This window comes from Cryptomeria japonica, chromosome 7 (assembly GCF_030272615.1).
Source record: "Cryptomeria japonica chromosome 7, Sugi_1.0, whole genome shotgun sequence".
Lineage (NCBI taxonomy): Eukaryota > Viridiplantae > Streptophyta > Pinopsida > Cupressales > Cupressaceae > Cryptomeria > Cryptomeria japonica.
In genome coordinates this window covers 597,232,621-597,253,056 of record NC_081411.1, presented here as the reverse complement: position 1 = coordinate 597,253,056, position 20,436 = coordinate 597,232,621, and the positions used below count along the sequence as shown (strand labels likewise).

Below are 20,436 nucleotides of genomic sequence, written 5' to 3'. Positions count from 1 at the left end.
TATGAATTGACTTGTTCATTTAGGAAGAGATTTTTCATAACCATCACTATCTTCTCTAATCTTTCAAAACACTTGATAGTACAGATCAAATTCGGTGTGATAATGACAATAACAAGTTTCGAAAACTTTGTTTACCTTCACATAATATGGCCTTAACCATTCAAACATGGTTTGTCCAATCTTTATATGAAGGTTTGTTTTAGTAAACAACACATATAATTCATGCTTTTTTGTGTTTAACCAATGTTTTACATGGAGATCATAATGATCAGTGCCAATCCTTTGCTTGATAACATCTCTACTATTTGATGATGGATGAGTATTATCATTCCAAAAACGTGTCATGAAGTTCTTAACAACATCTTCAATTCTATCAGAATGAGGAGCTCTACACATAATTGCCCAATTCCCTTCTGAGGTAGTATCATCCAAACTCTTTCTCCTTTTCACATATTTTGATATTGTCCTTCTAATAAAACCAAACTCAGATGACAGTGAAGAGATTTGTCTTTTTTAAGGCAGTTTTTCATTTACTAAAGATGTCAACATCACTCTTCTTGAAATGGTCTTATCTACTATTCGATATTTTTTACCAATGTTCACCAAACCTTTCTTAACATTATCAACAATAGATTTTTGTAGTTGAGAAGTTTTCCTCTTTTCACTTGTTGTATCTATACCCAACAATTTCAGTGGATCTATTAAGTCTTTATGAGTAAGTACAATTGATAACAATTGAGCTTTCTCTAGTGTAGTATCAAGATTGTTGAAATGAGACATTATTTCTTTTGCACTTTTATTCATTGGCCTCCTTTTAGCATGTCTAGGTTCTTCATTGAGATGTTTCAACTCATCCACATCCATTTCAAGTAAATGATCTAAATTTTTATAAGAAATATTTCTTTTCACCTGTTTAGCTAGATCCACAATATGCTCATCCATACTAGTGGTAGGAGGTAAGGAGCCTCACCCCTCTCCTTCAACCTCCATTGGTTCAACTTGGGAAAGTTCCTCCCTATGTTCATCAACTATATTGTGTTCTTCAACGGGTTAGTTTGCCTCGACTCCCGCTTGAGAACTCCCTTCTTCTCGAGCCCATTCTGTACATAGTTTAAGATGACAAAGAATATTTTTAATGCAATGAAATTCCAAGTTTAATTTGAAACCAACTTTTTAAGTCATTTAGTAAGACCTAAATATTATGTCATAATAGGTGGACTATTATGTCATATTTAAGACCTATTATTGCATATAGACCTCCTAATATCACATGTAATAGTTCCTAATATCTGCATAATATAGGTCTTAAGGGGACTCTTGAGTATAATGTGAAATGTTTTTGCATACATCCAGTCATATAAATAGAACCTATTATGACATAATAGGTTCTAAATTTATGTCATATTTAAGACCTATAATCACATAATAAGTCCTAATATCACATAATAGGCCTTATTATTACTTAATATGACCACGTATGCAAAAACATTTCACATTAATATACTTGATTCCCCTTAAGACAGATATATTATGTGATATTAAAGGACCTATCACATGCAATTAAGTAGGTCTTAAATATGATATAAGTTAGAACTATTATGACATAATAGGTCTTATTAATTATCACTTAATACATGACCACGTATGCAAAAACATTTCACATTATACTTGACTCCCCTTAAGACCTATATTATACAAATATTAGGACCTATTATGTATGTGATATTAGGACCTAAATTATGCGATAATAGGTCATTAGTTTATCACATGTACATAATAGGCCCTAATACCTCATAAATATAGGTCTTAAGGCTCGGACTCAAGTATATAATGTGAAATATTTTTGCATATGTGGTCATGTTATTAAGTCACAATAAGACCTACTATGTCATATTTAAGATAGGTATTATCGCATATAATAGGTCTTAATATCACATAATAGGTCCTAGTGTATGCGGGAAAAGCGGGTCGATAGGACTCAATATGTGAAAAATGTTCCAAAATACTTGTCCACACACACACACACAAGACTTCTTGGTGCAAGCTATGGAGTAATGAAGTATCACTCAGCTTCCCAAGGTGGGTCCCATGGTTCTCTATCTCACAATGTCCCTCAAACCAATATTTTTGCTCTTAGATCACTGAGCAAAATGGTTAAGGGATGGCAAATGCAAGAACGAGGGATGCTTTGATAGATTTTACAATGAAATGCATCCTAAGCTATGCATGATTCTAGAAATGCAATAAACTAGATGATAAGATGACAAGGTTAGTATGAGTACTATCCTAACATGATATATTTAGTCTATGATTGAGCTAAATGATAAAGAAAATATTCTAAACATGCATATTTAGACTAATTCCTATTGAAAAGAGAGGCTAAAATGATGAGCATAAAATGAGATATGAAAGCTTGAATGTATTTGAGCATAAGTATGATACTACAAATTTGGAGGATGATTCAAAATGGAGGAATGAGAGCTCTATTTATAGCAAAAACAGGGCAATGGATGGTCAGGATTGAAAGAGTTGATCAAGGGTTGAGTTTGAAAGTTGGGGATCCATGTTTGTAATTGGCACCAATGAAATGGTGACAAGTGTCAACATAGGGTTGGGTTGAGAGAAGGGGTTGGAGACATTAAATGCCTGAGAAGACCTTAGGGTCATCTAGAAGGTAAGGGTCAAGCCTAAGTTAAGATTACCCACTGGATTAAGAGTTAATCCAAGGATAAACCCTTGTGCAAATGATTAAGAGATAATCATGGTCAAAGCATTAAAGGCTTGATGAGACCCTTGGGTTGGATGAAGGTTGAGTTAAAAGAAATTCTTTAACCATGTAAGAGGGTTTGAGTTAACCATTAATGGTTATGAAGACTTTGGGGAATTAAGTGGTTGAAGGTTTGAAGCCTTTAATGGTTATCAAAGACTTTGAGGAATTAAGTGGTTGAAGGCTTGAAGCCTTTAATGGTTATCAAAGACTTTGAGGATTTGAGAAGTGACCTCCCCTTGCTTAGGGATGTGACAAAGTTTAGAAGATGGGTTAGGCTAATTAGAAGCGATTAGAAGAGTCTAGAAGGGATTAGAAAGGGGTTTAGGAAGGCAAGTGGGAGATGTAGGATTTTGCAAGTGGATGGAGGGATAATAGGATTTAATTGAAATAAAGTTAATTTAATTCAATTTGGTTGCAATTAAATAAATTAGATTTATTCAATTTAGGATAACTATTTAATTAAATTTGAATTTAATTAAAGTGGATAGGGGGGATTTAATTGAATAAAATGATTTATTCATTAAATGGTAAAGAGAAGTCTAGTGAATTTAATTTAAATAAATTGAGTAATTTACTTAATTAAATAAAGGAATGTGGATAATTTAATTAAATTGGATTTAATTAAATAGAGACATGAACATAAAATATTCATTTAGGAATATGGTCATTTTTATACGTCTACACCTAGTATCACATAATATAGGTTTTAAGGGGACTCAAGTATAATGTGAAATATTTTTTCATACACTTGAAAACAAAGAAGACATAATGTTTGTTTGTTTGAAAGTGTTTGATTGTTTTTATCATGCAAGCACAAATCCTAGGGCTGGATGAGACAATAGTTATTGAATCTCACTTGGGGGGTTACCCTAAGCTACGTAATTCAGATAGGATACTTAGGTGCTTGACTCCACTGGCTCCCCTCCATGACACTCACTTCTCTGGGGCAGCGAAGCACTAGTCCCCATGAAAAATTCCCTGTGGTGAACTTTCTATCTCTACTAAGAATCATAAGAATGTGAGTCGCTTCAGAGGTCCGACCTCCTGCGCCAACAACTAGAAGGTTTTTGGCTTCTAACACAAAAGGTGTCTAGTAAGGGCATCCATTTGGGTGGCTATAATCAGCAGTGTGTTACGCTCCATTAAATGGAAGACCTCCCAGCCTATAGAGGTTTCACTCTATAGGGTTTATGGTGAGTCATAACGTCGTTATAGGAGCATGTAACACCCTTTGCTTGCAACTTTCATCACAAACACATTTATTTATAGTGGCTTGGAAGAGCTTAGCTTTAGCTTGTTACCACTTTGGGTCATTCCCTCTCACCGAGCCTTAAGGGCTACTTGGGAGGTAGGCCCCTTTCTAAGGATAAAACAAAAAGAGCCTATTGTTGAAGACACAAAAGACAAGTTTGTTAATTTTAGAGCACCAATTGAAGTGTTTGCTAAACTATAAAGACACATGGTTTCAAAATCTAAATTAAATTATATATTTATGGACTATCTAAATTAAATTATAAATTATAAATAATAAATGGGAAAGAGAGGTGTCCTAAAGATCTAAATTTTAAATTAAAACCATGATCTATTATAAATGGACTTAATGGGGGAGAGAAAATACCAATTACACAACAAGCAAGTTAATGGAATTTGAAATTTGCAAATACACTTATTATTTCAAATTCAAACATAATTATTTTTAATTAAAACGAGATTATTTTTAATCCTACTATTTCTAATTAATTTAACAAAAATAGCATCATTAAGAATTAATTAAGATAGAATTATTATATAAATGTAATTAATTTAATTAATGTTATTTAAAATAATTCTCATAAAAATATTAGATAAAAAATATTTAACTAATACTAACAAATAAACACAGTTTTTGGTACATAATACATATAAAATTAAATAGAAATAAAAATAAAATACTTGCATCATGATATCTTTGCCTTCTTTGTTCTCGATATCTTCGTTCTATTTTGGAAGAATAATTCTTTGAAGTCTTTTTTTGCCTTCTCTTCTTGTTCGCCATGCTTTTAAAATAACCTTCAAATATCTTCAAATTATTGCCCTCAAAATAACTTTCAAATGTCTTCCTTCTTTCATCCAAAAATGCGAATTATTTTAATCATTTGTGTGTAAAAAAATGAAAAAAATTATTTATATTTATATGATTGTACAAAAATGTAAAAAAAAAAATGGGTCGGCTAAGGTTCGAACAAACGCCGACAGTTACAAAAGGTCGGGTTCATTCGAACCTGACCGTTACATGAAAGTACACGTCATTATTTTTCCCAGGGGGTTCGAGGGAAGGGGGGTTCGATCGAACCCCTTATAGTTTGATCAAACCCCCCTTCGCTCGAACCGCTGTTTGTTCGAACCCCCTTTTTAGAGATCTCTCCCCAAATTTTTCAGAGTTCTGAGAAATTTTTGCCTTCGGACCTCTGGTTCAAGACACAAATCAAAGAATCTTGATAACCCAAAAATATAAGATGGTAGTGCTCAGAGCAAGCTTTCCCATGAGTGTAATTTTATTACATTATGAATTTATTATGTTCTTTTTATTTTAATTTTATGGAATATCGGTTTTTCACCGAACATGAACTTCTCTGTTCAAGGCATTGAGAAAAATAGGAAACTAATTCAAAAAAAATCTGAAAAATATCTATGCCCCAGGTATTGATGTCTTCTTTCTAACAAAAAAAATAAAATTGAATTTCGATATATATAGAACAAGTTATGTGTTCAAACTTAAACCTATGTTTGAATTATAACTAGTCGGACTTCAAAACTTAATAAAATGAAAAATATTCAACATATCATGATCAAACCAACAACAAGCCTTGGATATTGATGTTACAAACCAAAATTCAAAAGAATTGAGTTTTTATCATTTATAGAAAAAAAGTTATGTGTTTCGAGAGGCACATCACTTTTAAAAAATGTAGTTTGCTGTAAAAAAACTAATTTTTGAAGGAGATGGAAAAATTTGAAAAAATAATATTTAGAATCTACAGACAAAATGCTACAAATCACTAATTTACACCATCTTCAAATTCTTAATAGTTTAAAAGTTATAATTGTAGGAAGTTGAAGATTATTTTAAAAATGTTCATCTCATTGTCAAAAGTGGCAAAAAGTGGGAACCATTATTGTGAGTTCACCTATTATAATCGATCAATAGTAGAGATAAGTTGAGACAAAACTAATTGGGAGTTAAACTCATTTGATTGATGAGTTGACATAATTGATTGATAAGTGAACTAAATTGATTGATCAATGAAGTGAATAGATGAGCTTGTTCCAGAAAGTTAATTGACGAGTTAATTGAGTTAACTGGTCACTTGACTGAATTGATTGGGTAGATGACTAAATTGATTGCCTAGTTAGAAAAAGGTGATTGACAGTTAGATTGAAAGTCGATGTCAGTTAGGATTTTGACATGTGCTATAGGAAATTGATTTGAAATTCAAATTTTAATTGTGCATTTGATTTAAATTTGGATTTTCAAAAACATGAAATGAAATGAAAATTATTTGGTAGTAATTGAAATTAGCATTTGAGGATTTTGAATTTTTGAATTTTGAATTAGTAAAGAATGAATTAGTTAATTAAATAACTTAAATAAATTATTTAATTATAAGAACTTAGAAATTAAATTTAATTAAATAATAACAAATATTTAATTAAAGGTATTAAATCAAAATTAATTAAATAATAAAGTTATTTTTAGTTAATATAAGGAAGAGGAGGTTAAATGATTAAATGATTAGAAAGAAATTGAATAATTAGTAATGATGAAATGTGATGACTAAATTAGTTTGGAAGAATAAACATTAGCTTAATTAAATAATTGAAGAATTATTTAATTAATTAGAATGAATAATTAGCATGTTAGTGACGAGACATTTTTAGGTGTCTACAATCCTATTATTTTATTAAGTCATAATAGCAAAAAGATACCTCGTAGATTCTTCTGTGAAATAATAGAAAGTAAAAACTGAAGTAATTAAAAATGGCTCTAAATTTTATAATTCAAATACTACATTGAGTACATATGTATTCCAAATTCCTTTTAAGAGGAAAGTTAGCACAATAATTATATGGAAAACGATCTCTATGCTGAGTGAGCAGCCATGACTCATGACAGTTTGAGAAACTTAAACAAAGACTCACCTCAAAATGGAAACCATGTTAGAATTAAACATATTTATTTGATTTAGTCCATTATGAAGTAAATATTGAGTTAACAAAAATAATGAAGTGTATTTGAAAGTACAATGAAAGAATGAATGTAGAGAATCATAACAGATGTAAATATGCATACAACTCTTCCTCATCTATTGTAAGATATGGTACATTATCTCAAATCTAAGATAAAGATAGTGAAACATAGACTGGAGACTCATACTTGTAATCGTGAGGAGGTGCAAGTAGTATGCCACTCATGTTCACAAGAATGAAGCCAATAATGCCTAAACAACATGAAATCAAGTTATTTATTGTGACCATAAAATAAAAGGTAGACAACCATAAATCTTGTCAATACAAGTTTGCACCTAGAATGGCAATTAAACTTAGTGCCAATGTGCCTCTAGGTCATGTTAGTATGTTGTTAGCATATAAGAGACTTCCTTATTGGTCAGTAAGACTTATCCATATGTTGGTTCTAACCGAGTAGTGTGGTGAACATAGATTACACATTCATTCATGTTTGCAAATGAAAACCTTTGGCCAAGGTGACATTGTGATAAGTGAGCATCTATCAGTTCACATGATCCAATACACCACCTAGTTAGAGGTCATACTAGTTAGGAGGTTCCTATGGTGTGTGAATGAGTAGAGTTCAATAGGTCAAAACACTAGTCTTAGATGGCATTAGACCAATTGACCTATTTACACCCTTGTAAAGGGTAGGACCGCTTTCAGTTGAAAGTTTCGTGGGAGATCACCAGGTCTATGGCTGGGTGGTAAATCACCTTGATGCTACCTCACCTCTTGTAAAACAATTCAATAGAATGAAGAAACCTGATGGTATACCATTTGCAGTAATATCTAAACTCTTTGATCTTTTACATTATGTTCATAAGTTAGAATGGATCTTTTATAATATATGCTCTTTTATTTAATCTTGAAACATGTTGTTATTACTGCTATCTAGTAGAAAAGTTAAACATTTCTATCTCATTTAGTCTTAAAAAAATTGTTTCAAATCTAAAATGTTCTTTGTTCATTCTTGTACTTCTATTATCTTTGTTCAATTGCTTTGTTAAGCTCGGTAGCAATAACATGTTACAAGTTCCCATGGTTGTTATCCAATAATTTCCTTAATAGTCACATCTTTTCATGGGTCTCCCCATACCCCTTCCCCCTTTCCATTTTCGATCCCCTTGACACCTAACCCCCTCTCATAGGGTAGACGTTAAGAGGACACATTTGTAGTTGATTATATCTTTTTCATCATCTCATTTATTTCTTGATTTGGTATAAGGTTTTGAACTTGAATTTTTTTTCAATAAACCTTAACAGATCCAAACCAAGATCCTAGCAACAAAACCAATATTAGAAAGAAATTTGAGGGTTACAGACCAAAGTTTCACACCCTAAGAATTTCTAGTGTTTTAGTCTTCTTACCCTAAACTCAGTCCTATTGAGGCAACAAAAAACTATATTTGGACCTACGATTAGTTGTAAATTAAAATAAGAATACATACACACATAATAGCTCAAAAATCAAAAAATATTTGTATTCATTATATTCAATTGGCGTTCATTACATATACCCTTGTAACTCCTTATATTCACACTTACTAACCTTTCTATGTTCACTCTCTTCACCTTATTACTGGTGAATGGATTTGACAACATACTTATTTTACAATATGGGACATTGCCCTTAGATAGTATCCCTAGGTTGCATTCTATACTTTGAATCTCATATTTGATGGACTTCTTGCAATAAGATGCGACAACTTGTCTGAATATGTTTTTGCACCCCGTTTCCCAACAAATAGTATGCATCCTAGTAAAGTGGATCGTGTATGCACATGAACTTATTAAAGAGTTATTAGAAGAATTTAGAGAAGTTATGATCTCTATAAAAGCAATGGAAGGACACGTTTCCATAATTATGTTTGCAACTTTTGGTAAAGAAAGGTCAAATGAAGAGTCATCATAAATATATGGAAGTTCTAAGGAGCTCCACAAAAGTCATCAGAAATAGATGAAGCTTCTAATGGATTGCCACACAACTATCTAAAGTAGACCAATTAGTAAAACCACATTCTAAGTACTCCATGTGATGTAAAGAATTTTTAGAAATAATGAAACATAGAACCCCATAAATTTTATCATTCTAATTTAATCATATAATCTTTTGATCAACATCACTTGACGCAACCTTGAATAAAATCAAAAAAATAAGATTAAAAAAACCCTCTTGTCTTTACTTATTCTCTCCCACATTAACAATTTTAATAATTTAATATAACTACAATAAAATAAAATTGCAATCATAGCCCTCATCACAACCCCATAGTATGTAAGACTTCATTCCAACTTAAAGAGTACATATTCTCTATTTATATATATTTGCAACTTTATACATAAAAAAATTCTTCATATTAAAAAAAGAAAAGAGTGTGGTAGAAACAAAAGTTACTATTAGAAGTCAGAAAAACCAAAATTTACCAATCATGACACATATTCATAATGGATCATTGCTAAAACCTTCTCCCCTTTCTCATGACACACAATCTTTTGGTTCTAACGATGCAAACAGAGAATCAGAGTTTGGGTTCCCAAGGTGCTGGTTGTCAGCTAATATAATCATCAAAATGGTATCCAAAATGTCACAGTAAAAAAAAAAAAACAGTGTCTTGACCCAAGTTGAAATATATACCTACTTATTTTTTCTTAAGAAAAACATTCATCTTTTGGTTTAGTTGTACAACGTTTGGCGTGAATGTCTAAGACAATTGTCCCTGCAGTTAAAAAGCAAGTTCTGAGCTACACTGACATGGGAACAAAAAAACATGTTTGGAGCAGTTATCTAGACACCATTAATGGAGTCCTCTTAATTAACCAGAGAATAAATACATGCTCCTCTTCAAAACCAAACCATTTTATTATTTGCTACAATAATTCAACAAATAAGTGTGGTTTTAAACTAGAAGTGCAGTCTCTTGGAGAGCTCAACTAAACCACAAAAACTTTTTATATACACCTTTGGACTGAAGTGTTTGAACTAGTTTCTGCTTTATGGAGAAGAAGATAAAGAAGAGGCCGGAGAAGATAGAGAAGATGATGGATTTATTACTTGAAATGGAACAATATCCTGAAGCAGACCATCCCTACGCCACCCACCACCTTCTTCTTCAACAACTCCAAAATTCATACTATTTCCATCCATTATATCACTATTTTCTCCCCTAGATCTCAGAGATTCAGATGACTTATCATTTTGTTCTATAAGAAGTTGATGGGCAGCAACAATGGTGGGGGATTCAGATGACTGCATTAGATCACCACCTTCATTGTTAAAGCAGCCATTATACCCATTGTCTAGAACAGCAGCTTTCTTGTTTTTCACCTTCTCATAAATGTTATTGTCTTGCTGATTAAGAGAATAGATGGGCTCTTGACTAGTTTGCAATGGTGGGTAAGAAAAATGAAGATGGAGGCCTTCATAAGTGATGGTGACTGTTTCGGGATCATCAACACACCTCTCCACCTGTTTCTTCGCTCTGCACTTTGGATTTGTGCATCTGTAGTAGCTCCTGTACATTAATACATCTTTTTCTTCAGTGCCCACAAAGTCGTCATGCTTATAAATGCTGGCTTGCAGGTTGGTCTATTGAAACACCATATAATTGCAATAGAAAAAGAAAACATTTAATGGGTGCGATGGAGTATTATTATACCTGGGGTATGGGCTATTCTTAATCGACTTCTGACCATACTTTCTCCATTTATACCCATCACCTGTGGCGTTCCCAGGGCATTTAACCTTGAGTGAATACTTCGCCTCGCTTTTCCCCCGGCGTAATCTTCCATAGAACAGATCGTTTCTGAACTCACAACATAGAAGCAATAATAACCCAATTGTCAATTCTTCAAAACCACATGAAAGTATATGTCAAGAACGGTGCTGTAAAAACTACAAAAATGTCAAGGGAATTAAATTTAGAATACAGATTGTTTATGGATTTATTGCGTGTATTATTCTGATCAACCTTTGGAATCATATGTTTCTTTTTTCTAATAATGGATTACTGAGTGTGATCAGAAATATAGATCAGAAAAACATACACAATAAATGCAGAGTACCTAATCAAATCACATTAATTTGTCTAGATCTAAGATTTAGTTGAGGCCTCTCAAGAACAATGTAATGAATAAATAATTATTCATTAATGCTATTAGATTTCTACAATTCAGGAGATTCTGACTACTATTTCTGAATTCGATTGTGTGAGATTTTGAACATCAATGCTTCGGATGATATTCTGTGATCTGTCATCAAGATGTTAGAAAGATCAATCATGAAATTTGATCCGAAAAATTAATGTTAAGAAATCTCACACAATCTAATCCAAAAACAACAACGACAAACAATTATACAACAATGATTGGGCACCCAACTGTAAAAACTCACATTGAACTCGAAAAGAAGCTGCGGTAAGATCCGTGGGAAAGTGAGTCCAGCCAGTTCTGAGACGCAGCCGGCTTTGTACTCTGCAACGAATCGAAAATGGTGCGCGAATCAAAGATTGAGGAGGTGGGTAAAGATTGCGCCTTTTTATGATAAGTCGACAAAGCAGACTGTATGTCTGTAATAGTCGGCCCTGAATACAGAGACGTTGAGCCACCCATTTTCCCTGGATCTCCATCCAAGCTATTAATCGTCTCCGGAACAGAAAACGTGTTGGGAATCTCAGATTCCGTCAGAAGGCTCGTCAGGAGATCATCCAGATCGGTCTGTGTTGAATTCGGGGTCGACTCATCGTAAAATCTCAGATTCCCATCTGAAAAATCACAGTCGCCGGTCACTTGAATCAAGTCACTTATGCAACTGAAATCATCCTCTTCGCTTTCTTGTGAGCAAAAAAAACTATTTTTGTTGAATCTCTTGGCTGGAGGAAAGCTGCAACAATTCGAATCCGACCAGCTTCTCTTCCCACTGCTTTCAAGTTCGCAACTTTCTGAATCCATGGCTGACACCCAAATCTCAAAAACCACGGCAGCTCACGAAATCCAGGCCTAGAAAAAGAAAATCTCAACAAATGAATGAATCGATGCTTGAAAAGCTCATTCCCAAGGCCAGCATTAAATGATGATGCCTTAGAACAATCAAGATAAGGATAACACTAGAGCCCAATGACACTTGTTTTATTTATAGTGGAGGAGATCTGCCATGAACGAAATTGACAACTTAATTGTCAACCTCGTTGACTTCTAACCGCACAGGAAGAAATTGAAATTTAATACATCCATGGTCAGCTCAGCTGTACACAGGTTTGAATGACAAAAAAACACAATTTTTTACTGGTTGCAGATTGCAATCAGCTCTGTAGGAATGCCAGTTTTATGAAAAGAATAAGTTTTGTATAACATGACAAAGGGTTGACCTGCAGATTCGAACATGGGTTGCTTGGCCGTATGTTACAGTCCTGTTTCGTCAGCTTCTTTTGTAATTTTGTGTGCAGATCTGAAATCTTTTTCAACCAAAATTGTCGTCAGATTTGCTTTCACAAGTCAGCGTTTATACGGACTCGATTAATTTTCCCAGGCTTGAAAAATCTAGCGAAAATAAACCCCATAAATATTGGACGACTGGACTGGATGCTTTGAATGGAACGCTCGTGAACAATTTTATATTATAATACGAAAGATACCAGTAGGGAAAATGTACCGTTGTTTTTTTGTCGTTGACAGCTCACCTAACCTGAATTTCACGTGCATGACTTTCATACAAACTGTCCGGTCGAATTTGATGGCTGTATGACCGTATTTATGGTGGTGTTTGGACGTCAGAAATAATAATATAGAGGTTGTGGTACAATGTACTATTTATCACAACTGTTTAGTATTGGAAGGTTGGATAGACAATTTGGTCTCCATGATTATTTTGGAATCAAATTGTGTAATAGTTTTTTTCTTTAATATCATGAGATAATCTAGCAATTTAGTCTAGTGATCCAATCACACCTTATCTTGGTCTTATTTTTTTCTAGTTTTGGGGTTAGAAAATCCAGTCGATGAAAATTGAACCTAGGACCTACATGAGAAGAACCCAGAGCCTTGACATAACCTTACCAACCGTTTGAACTATGGGTTGAAGCTCGAATTGTGTAATAGTTTTTATTATCAATGTTCTTATTACATTTTCTGATTTTGGGCAAAGGATTTATTAGTTGAGCACCCTAACTTCGTGTCACTCAAAATTTTATGTGGCAATTTCAAATCATCCCTAATTTTTTATAACGTCTTACTTGATAGGTTCTCTACTTATAACTAAAGCTTCAAGATCACACCATCAAATACGATGCCATATCAATAAGTTTTTAGTCAAGATGTCAAAAAAAACCATAAACAAAACTAGATCAGTAGTTAAGCACTGAATCATATTTTATTGGTGTATTGATATTGGTTGCTTTTTAAATCTAAGGAATACGTTTAATTTTATTATGAGTACTCATGATCAATAACAACTTTAAAGTCATAACTATTAGTACTATATTACTAGAAATATTGAGCATTAAATAAAAAAATACTATCATAATTATTGGATCATGCTCAACTACTTGGTCCTTTCACCTATTATTAGATATAAAGGGAGTAAAACAATAGAGTGTGATTCAATTTTTTAAAAAAAATTTATTGGTAAAAGCAAAATTACCCTACTTATTATTAAATTGAATAATAAGGGTTTTAAAAAATTTATTGCCAGGCATGTGATTCTCTAAACATACCCCAAAAAATAAACCAAATTCTCCAGTACATCCAGACATAATATTGTTGCAACACCCCCTAAAAGACAAAAACCTCAAATAATAGCAATAAAAAGATGCCAACATCAACTATACATATCAAAGAACCATCATAAAACTCACAAACCTCATCCATTAAAGAAGTATGATTCGAAATATTGATGCAACAATCAATTACATATTTTTTTACGAAAAATGTTATCAATTTTTTTGCAGATTATAGAATATCTACATCTGTTATTACTAATTTGGTTGTAAAAAATTGATGTGACTCGTTGGTCATAAGAAATTGCTATTACTATATGTATTATACAATTTATTTAGAGAATCAATTTCTCTATTTTAATAATAGATGTTGGAACTTAGTTCAAATTTCACACTCATTTTCAAATTTCCTTATTTTAATAATTGAATATTGAGCACCATTCAAAATATTGAAACATGATTTTCTTATAGATTTTCTTGAAGTAGTTCAAATAATTCTTGTATGTGATAGTGTGCACACACTCCAAACTCTTGAAAATGAATATACACCTTACACTATTCAATTATTTGTGTTCCTTTAGTGAACACATGCATCTTATTTTTGAATTTACCTTTCAACATTACCTTTGACATCAACATTGACTTTATTTTTTATCAATTATTTGTTGTCTAGTTATAATCTAGATGTACCTTTTATGCATATACTTACATGAGTAAAAATATCCTTCAAAAATATGTGTTATGACTAGCAAATCAAGATTCTTGATAATCTACACTATATTTCAACAATGAACATCTTTATTAATTGTATTTTTTTGTATGTCAATAGAGATCCAAATTTATCATCAAGTTGTAACTAATTCAATACTTTAAAGGTGAAAGGGGCATGCATACCTTTTGCACACCTTCACTTTTCCCTCTTTTTTGGACTCACTTTTATACATTTGTCTCAATATAATCATTAGTGTACAAGTACCTTATTTTTGTGTAAAAGTTGGTAAATGATATAAGTCTTAATAAGGGTTAGACCCAATCTATAGATTTAGATTTTCTTCATAGGAGCTTCACTTAGTAAACTTGGGTTATATCATGTGCGTTCATGGCATACTAAAGAATCCCCTATTTTCAAAAAATATTGCCCTAAACTCCTTTTTTGTCACGCCCTTCCCAATACATAGTCTGAATTAAAACCCTCCCTATTTTCACCAAATATTGCATTTTTTCATAGCTTGAATTAAAAATCCCCCTTTTTTCACTGATAGGCAATATATTGTACCCTCATTTTGGGGATATTAAAGACCCCAATATGAATGCACGTGATATAATATTGCGTAGCCAGTAAAGCCCCTATGATTTTCCTATTCTAGGTCACACACACACACACACACACACACACACACACACACACACACACACACACACACACACACACCTCATTTAGACCTATAATTGCAAATTTGATCTCAAACTTAGATAATCGAATTTAATTATTGGCCTAAGTCAATTCCTTTCTAGCTAGTTGTTACCTCCCGATTTGAATGTGGAATATTCAAATTTGTTTACTAGGGTATCATATAAAATAATAACTCCTAATTCATTTGGATCATGTGAGGCATACTGCATCAATATTATAATCACTTAACATCATGATCAATATTGATAAGAACGAATTAGTCATTCAAACATGCAATTATTTGAAATAACTTCAATTTTATCAAAATTGTTTGATCAAACCAAGGGTTTGACTAAGGAAAAATACTTGGTGAGCTAGTAACATGTCATATTTAACACAATGAATTCTAGTAGTGTTTATTAGCACTACCATGTTTAGATGGTTGAGGCAGATAGAATTTTAGGAAAACTGAGTTGTAGTTCATATCCACAACAAAGAGTCATTGACAAACAAAATGTTTAGATACATAGCTACAAGGACCATTTATCCATAGCTTTGAAATCAATCCATGATAAAAGGAATTGATTTTTTATTATGTATTAATTTTTTTAGCACAAACATATTTTAAATATATGGAGGGTATGTGTAGGTAGATAGGGGACTAAAAAATGGTCAAAATACATTTTAAAGAATTTTAAGAAAAAAAACATGTTCATATTATGTCTCATATGTAAATAAGCCATAATACAATTGTGTTACAATATTGTTGTATTATAATGTGATCATGTTATTTTTATTTAAAAAAAGATAAGATAGAGTGATCTTATTATCTATTTTCTTTTCAGAAAATATGATTCAATAAAGACATGGAGCACAATGATGCTTTTTTCATTCTTTGAGCTTGCCATTTCACTCATTGAAAATGTTACATCCCAAAGTAGGTTATAAAATATGTATTTTTTGGTAATTTTTTATGTTTTATGGTTTATTTTTGCATGGTTTAATTTTCTTATTTCTCATTAGTTTTAAGTTTACAAAACGGCAAGTGAAGAAAAGTGAAGAAAACAATGTGCTAGAAGAATATGTAGAAGAACTTGCAAACTTCCATCTCCTCCAATAGCTCTTGTTGATATTCTTGAAACACAAGAAAAATTGCTAGGATAAATGATTGAAAATAAAGCTTTAAAGATTGAGAAATTGATTTATATTTCGAAAGACACTAGACATATAAATTATCAATGAGGATTTGGGTTAATCAATCATACAACAAATCTTGGGTGTTGCACAACAACCTTCACAATATCCTCATCCTAGTTAATACCTATGTCCCAAACCACACACCATAACTCTATGTTAAAATTACCATACAACTTGACCTATCAATAATGGTTGTTTAGTTGTAATGGTTGTAACAAGAATATGAACTATCATGTTCCAACTAACATGTCATATTCCTTCCCTTTTGTATAAATGCGTGAATACACATGATTTGTAGTTTAGAAATTAAACATAGGACCAAGAAAGAATAACAAGGACATAGACAAACAAAATTATTCTCATAGATCATGTACAAAACCAATGATTGCATATTTTTTATAGTCCAATTATTTTTTATTATTGTCTTGTATCTCTATTTCTATTATTTAATTATTTTTCTTTTGCATATTTGAATCCCTATCATAAATCAAATCATCAACACTTTTAATTTAATTGAATCTCTTTGATTAGGTTGTCCAATAAATACCTAAAATTATCCGTGCATACATGATAGTTTGATGATGACATGATAGTTTAGAACATGACCCACCTGACATGAAATACACTCTCTCTTCCTTTTTGACTCTAACAAAAGTGCCTAATAAACCCCTAAGACATCTCCTTTATTTTAATTTGACTTGTATAGCCATTTACCATAGATTCACAAATTTTTCCTTACTCAAAGTTAGCTTTTGATCTTTCAATAAATAAGGTAGCCCAGTCTCTCTTAAAGTCACTTAGGTAACCTACCTAGACATTATGAGTGACCCAACAAGTGACTTGGGTGACCTTAGTGATCTGGAATTCAACACTAGAACTCCCAATTTTAGTCATTTTCACCAGTTTTTATCTTGATTAAATATTCAATTGAATAATAATTATACTTAACACTTGTTTCTCTTGAGTTCTCCACATCAATCATGTTTCTAATATTTAATTCCCTTCCCTAAATCATGACTATGATTGAAATTTCTTAGCCTATAAATGTTGGCATTATGAGAATCGGTATGAGGACATAATGACATTGTATGTTGTCATTGATGTCAATATGTTGCAAAGGTGTGAACCAACATTTGTACCAAAGTGAAGTGGTGTGCTTGTTCAAAGATGAACTGGCATATGGTTATGGGAACCAGCATATGGAAGCGTTGTATGACTACCAGTTGGTAGTTTCAGCTTTAGGGTTTCCAGTTGAAGTGCTTCAAGCCTGTGTGGCTCAACTGGTGACTTTGTGCGATGAGGTAGCATGATAACAAAGAACAAGATCATGTTGCCACGTAAGCCTTGTGTGCATGAAGGATCGTGCATGAAGAAGATCTTTCCTATCTACCTCAGGAATATGAGAAGACTGTAAAATGATGATAACGTGTGATGGGTTATTAGCTGCCATGGAAACGGCGGAAAACAAACGATGGAGATTAATGCAGTATCCTCAACGGTCAGGATTGAACCGTTTGAATTTCTTAACCTATTAGGTTTAGGGTTTAGGGTTTATGCTTCCGAACTAACTATTTTTTATAAGGTCGATATTGTGACTCTTTCTAGGGTTGTTGGAAAAAAGTTGTGTGTGAGTATCCAAGAGAAAGGATACGTGTTTCTTGCCAGACCAAAGGGAGAGAAGTGATACCTGCAGAGTGTAAGTGCAGAAGGAGAAGAGGAGCTTAAGTGGATCTGCATTGGCATTGAGTGCTGCTACCAGATCATAGTAATACCTGTTGATCTCTAACCATCTCAACAGTTGGAAAAAATCCCTTAACAGGGTAGCCTTAACCGGCTTGCTGTAAATCCTTTAACAGGGTAACTCTAAGCTACTGAGATTGAAGTCCTTTAGCTATTGAGTTCTTGAAATCCTCTAACAAGGTAACCTTTTATAGGGTTTAACCCTTAATCAGGTATTGTATCCGTCTCTTAACTAGGTGATCTCTAACAGGATCGATTCCTAGCAGAACCTATTGTAATGTCTCTAACCAGACAAGGCTCCTAACAGAGCGGACTTCCAAAGAGTTCAAAAATAGCTTGTGGGTATTCATCCCCACTGTGGTTTTTCCCAGTTGGGTTTCCACGTGAAAAATATGTGTGTCATGTGTGATGTTTTAATCTTGTGATGCTTTTCTATTGTTTGTCAAGCATATGATGGTTCTGTGTTTTATGCCTGTCAATAAAACATGTTGAACTAGCTGCTATTATGATCTGATGATAAATTACATGTTTATGCATAAGGGTGAACTGGTAGTGTATTCTCAAGTTGAGTGAAAGGCTAAGTGAGTAACCGGTTAATGCTTGCCTCAGACATTCTTAGCTTTACTGGTTGCACTCTGTTTCAAACCCGTGTCACTATTTGCTAGTCTTTTGAAGTGTTTGTTGTCAAACCGATTTAAGAGAAATTGTTTTGTATGTACTGATTCACCCCCCCCCCCCTCTCAGTACCGGTTTGGTACTATTTGCTCATCATTGAGTTATCAGTTGGTATCAAAGCATCCTCCAAGTCCTCTATGTTATAAGCTTAACCGCTTGAGGTAAAGATCCCAATCAAATGATGAAGAGGGAAGGTCCAAAGTTTAACAGGGAAAATTTTTGTATATGGAAAGATAGGATGAAGATATTTATCAAAAGCATGGATGCTCAACACTGGAGCTATGTTGAGAATGTCTATGTTGCCCCTACTGATACTCTCACCAATGACCAAAAGAGAGAGATACAAGAAAATGGGCAAGTCATGGAAGCCCTTATTAGTAGTCTATTTGACATTGAGTTTATTGATGTTCAGGACAAGGTAAATCCGAAAGAGGTATGGGATGCTCTTGAAAATATCTATGGCGGTGATGAACATGTAAAACAGGCAAAGGAAGAAAGCCTAAGAGGGAAGTTTGAAGATATACGGATGGTTGAAGGCGAGACCATTCAATAGTATGGAATAAGAATCAAAACTGTTGTTGGAGATATCAAGAGTGTAGGTGGTAAAATAGAAGACTCCACTATCGTAAGCAAAGTCCTGAGATCCCTATTTTTGGTCTATGCAATAAGAGTTGCCGCTATTCAAGAGCTGAGATCAATAGACAAGACTAAGGTATCCTTGGACTCCATCATAGCAAAATTGACAGCCTATGAGCTAAATAGTTTTGATGGCAGTGTTCAAAAGACTGAATCGGCTTTTAAAGCTTCTGCTATTCCATTCAGAAAAGGAAAAGAAGCTAGCACCAGTGGTGAACCAAGACAGAGTAGAGAAATGGATGATGAGGAGATTCTGATGGCATTTGAAGCTCTCCTCGCCAGGAAGCTTCCTAAAGGAACCAGTAAATACAAAGGTAAGCTACCTTTGAAATGCTTTTGTTGTAACCGGATAGGACATATTGCTATAAACTGTCCTAATGGCGATAACAAGGACAAACTGGAAAGGCTCAGAAAATTCAAAGGAGGAAACCGAAGAAACTATTTTGTGGCAGTTGATGAAGGTGTCACAGATGAAGAATCAGAGGATGAAGAAAATGAAGATATTGTGTTTGTTGTTGTCAAAGAAGATGTGTCAGACAAGAAGGCTCTTGTCTCCCAGTTTGATAATTCCAATGAGTGGATCATTGACAATGGTTGTTCTCACCATATGACTAGTGACCGAAGCAATTTTCTATCCTTGGAGGAGTATGATGGTGGTGTGGTTCACTTTGGCAATGATGCACCATGCATGGTCAAAGGCAGAGGGTCCATCTCTCTGAATGGAAAGAGTGGTGCTGACAATGTGTACTGGGTTGATGGTCTTAGACACAACCTTCTGAGTGTTGCCCAACTGAATGACAATGGCCTCACTCTGAAATTCAAGAATGGAGTTTGTTGAATCAAAGGAAAAGATGGTGAATTGGTGGCCACTGACATGCAGACCAAAGGTAACCTATTTCATCTGAATGCAAATATAAGTACATGTCTTATGGCTAAATTTGATGATAGTTGGATATGGCATAGGAGACTCTGTCATGTAAACTTTGATAACATTGTAAAGGCCAATAAGATCAAGGCAGTTAGAGGGTTGTCGGTGCTAAGCAAAC

The 20,436-nt window shown here is 33.3% G+C and overlaps 1 protein-coding gene across 1 annotated transcript; it reads right to left on the bottom strand.

Moving 5' to 3' along the window:
• Positions 1–9,804: 9,804 nt before the first annotated feature.
• On the bottom strand, positions 9,805–12,302 carry LOC131079312 (probable WRKY transcription factor 11). The gene is made up of 3 exons (XM_058017226.2): positions 11,430–12,302; positions 10,696–10,842; positions 9,805–10,551 (listed from the first exon to the last, which is right to left on the bottom strand). Exons 1-3 carry the CDS (start codon positions 11,984–11,986, stop codon positions 10,032–10,034), a joined length of 1,224 nt encoding a protein of 407 aa, XP_057873209.2. The 5' UTR covers positions 11,987–12,302; the 3' UTR covers positions 9,805–10,031.
• Between the last annotated feature and the right edge of the window lie 8,134 nt (positions 12,303–20,436).

Bases quoted from the DNA above. Each gene is read 5' to 3' on its own strand.
- LOC131079312 (XM_058017226.2), bottom strand. From the start codon at position 11,986: ATGGATTCAGAAAGTTGCGAACTTGAAAGCAGTGGGAAGAGAAGCTGG. The intron at 10,843-11,429 runs GTGAGTTTTTAC...TTGTGAGTTCAG, and splicing joins AGCTTCTTTTCGAGTTCAAT to AAACGATCTGTTCTATGGAA. The intron at 10,552-10,695 runs GTATAATAATAC...ATTAATGTACAG, and splicing joins AAGAATAGCCCATACCCCAG to GAGCTACTACAGATGCACAA.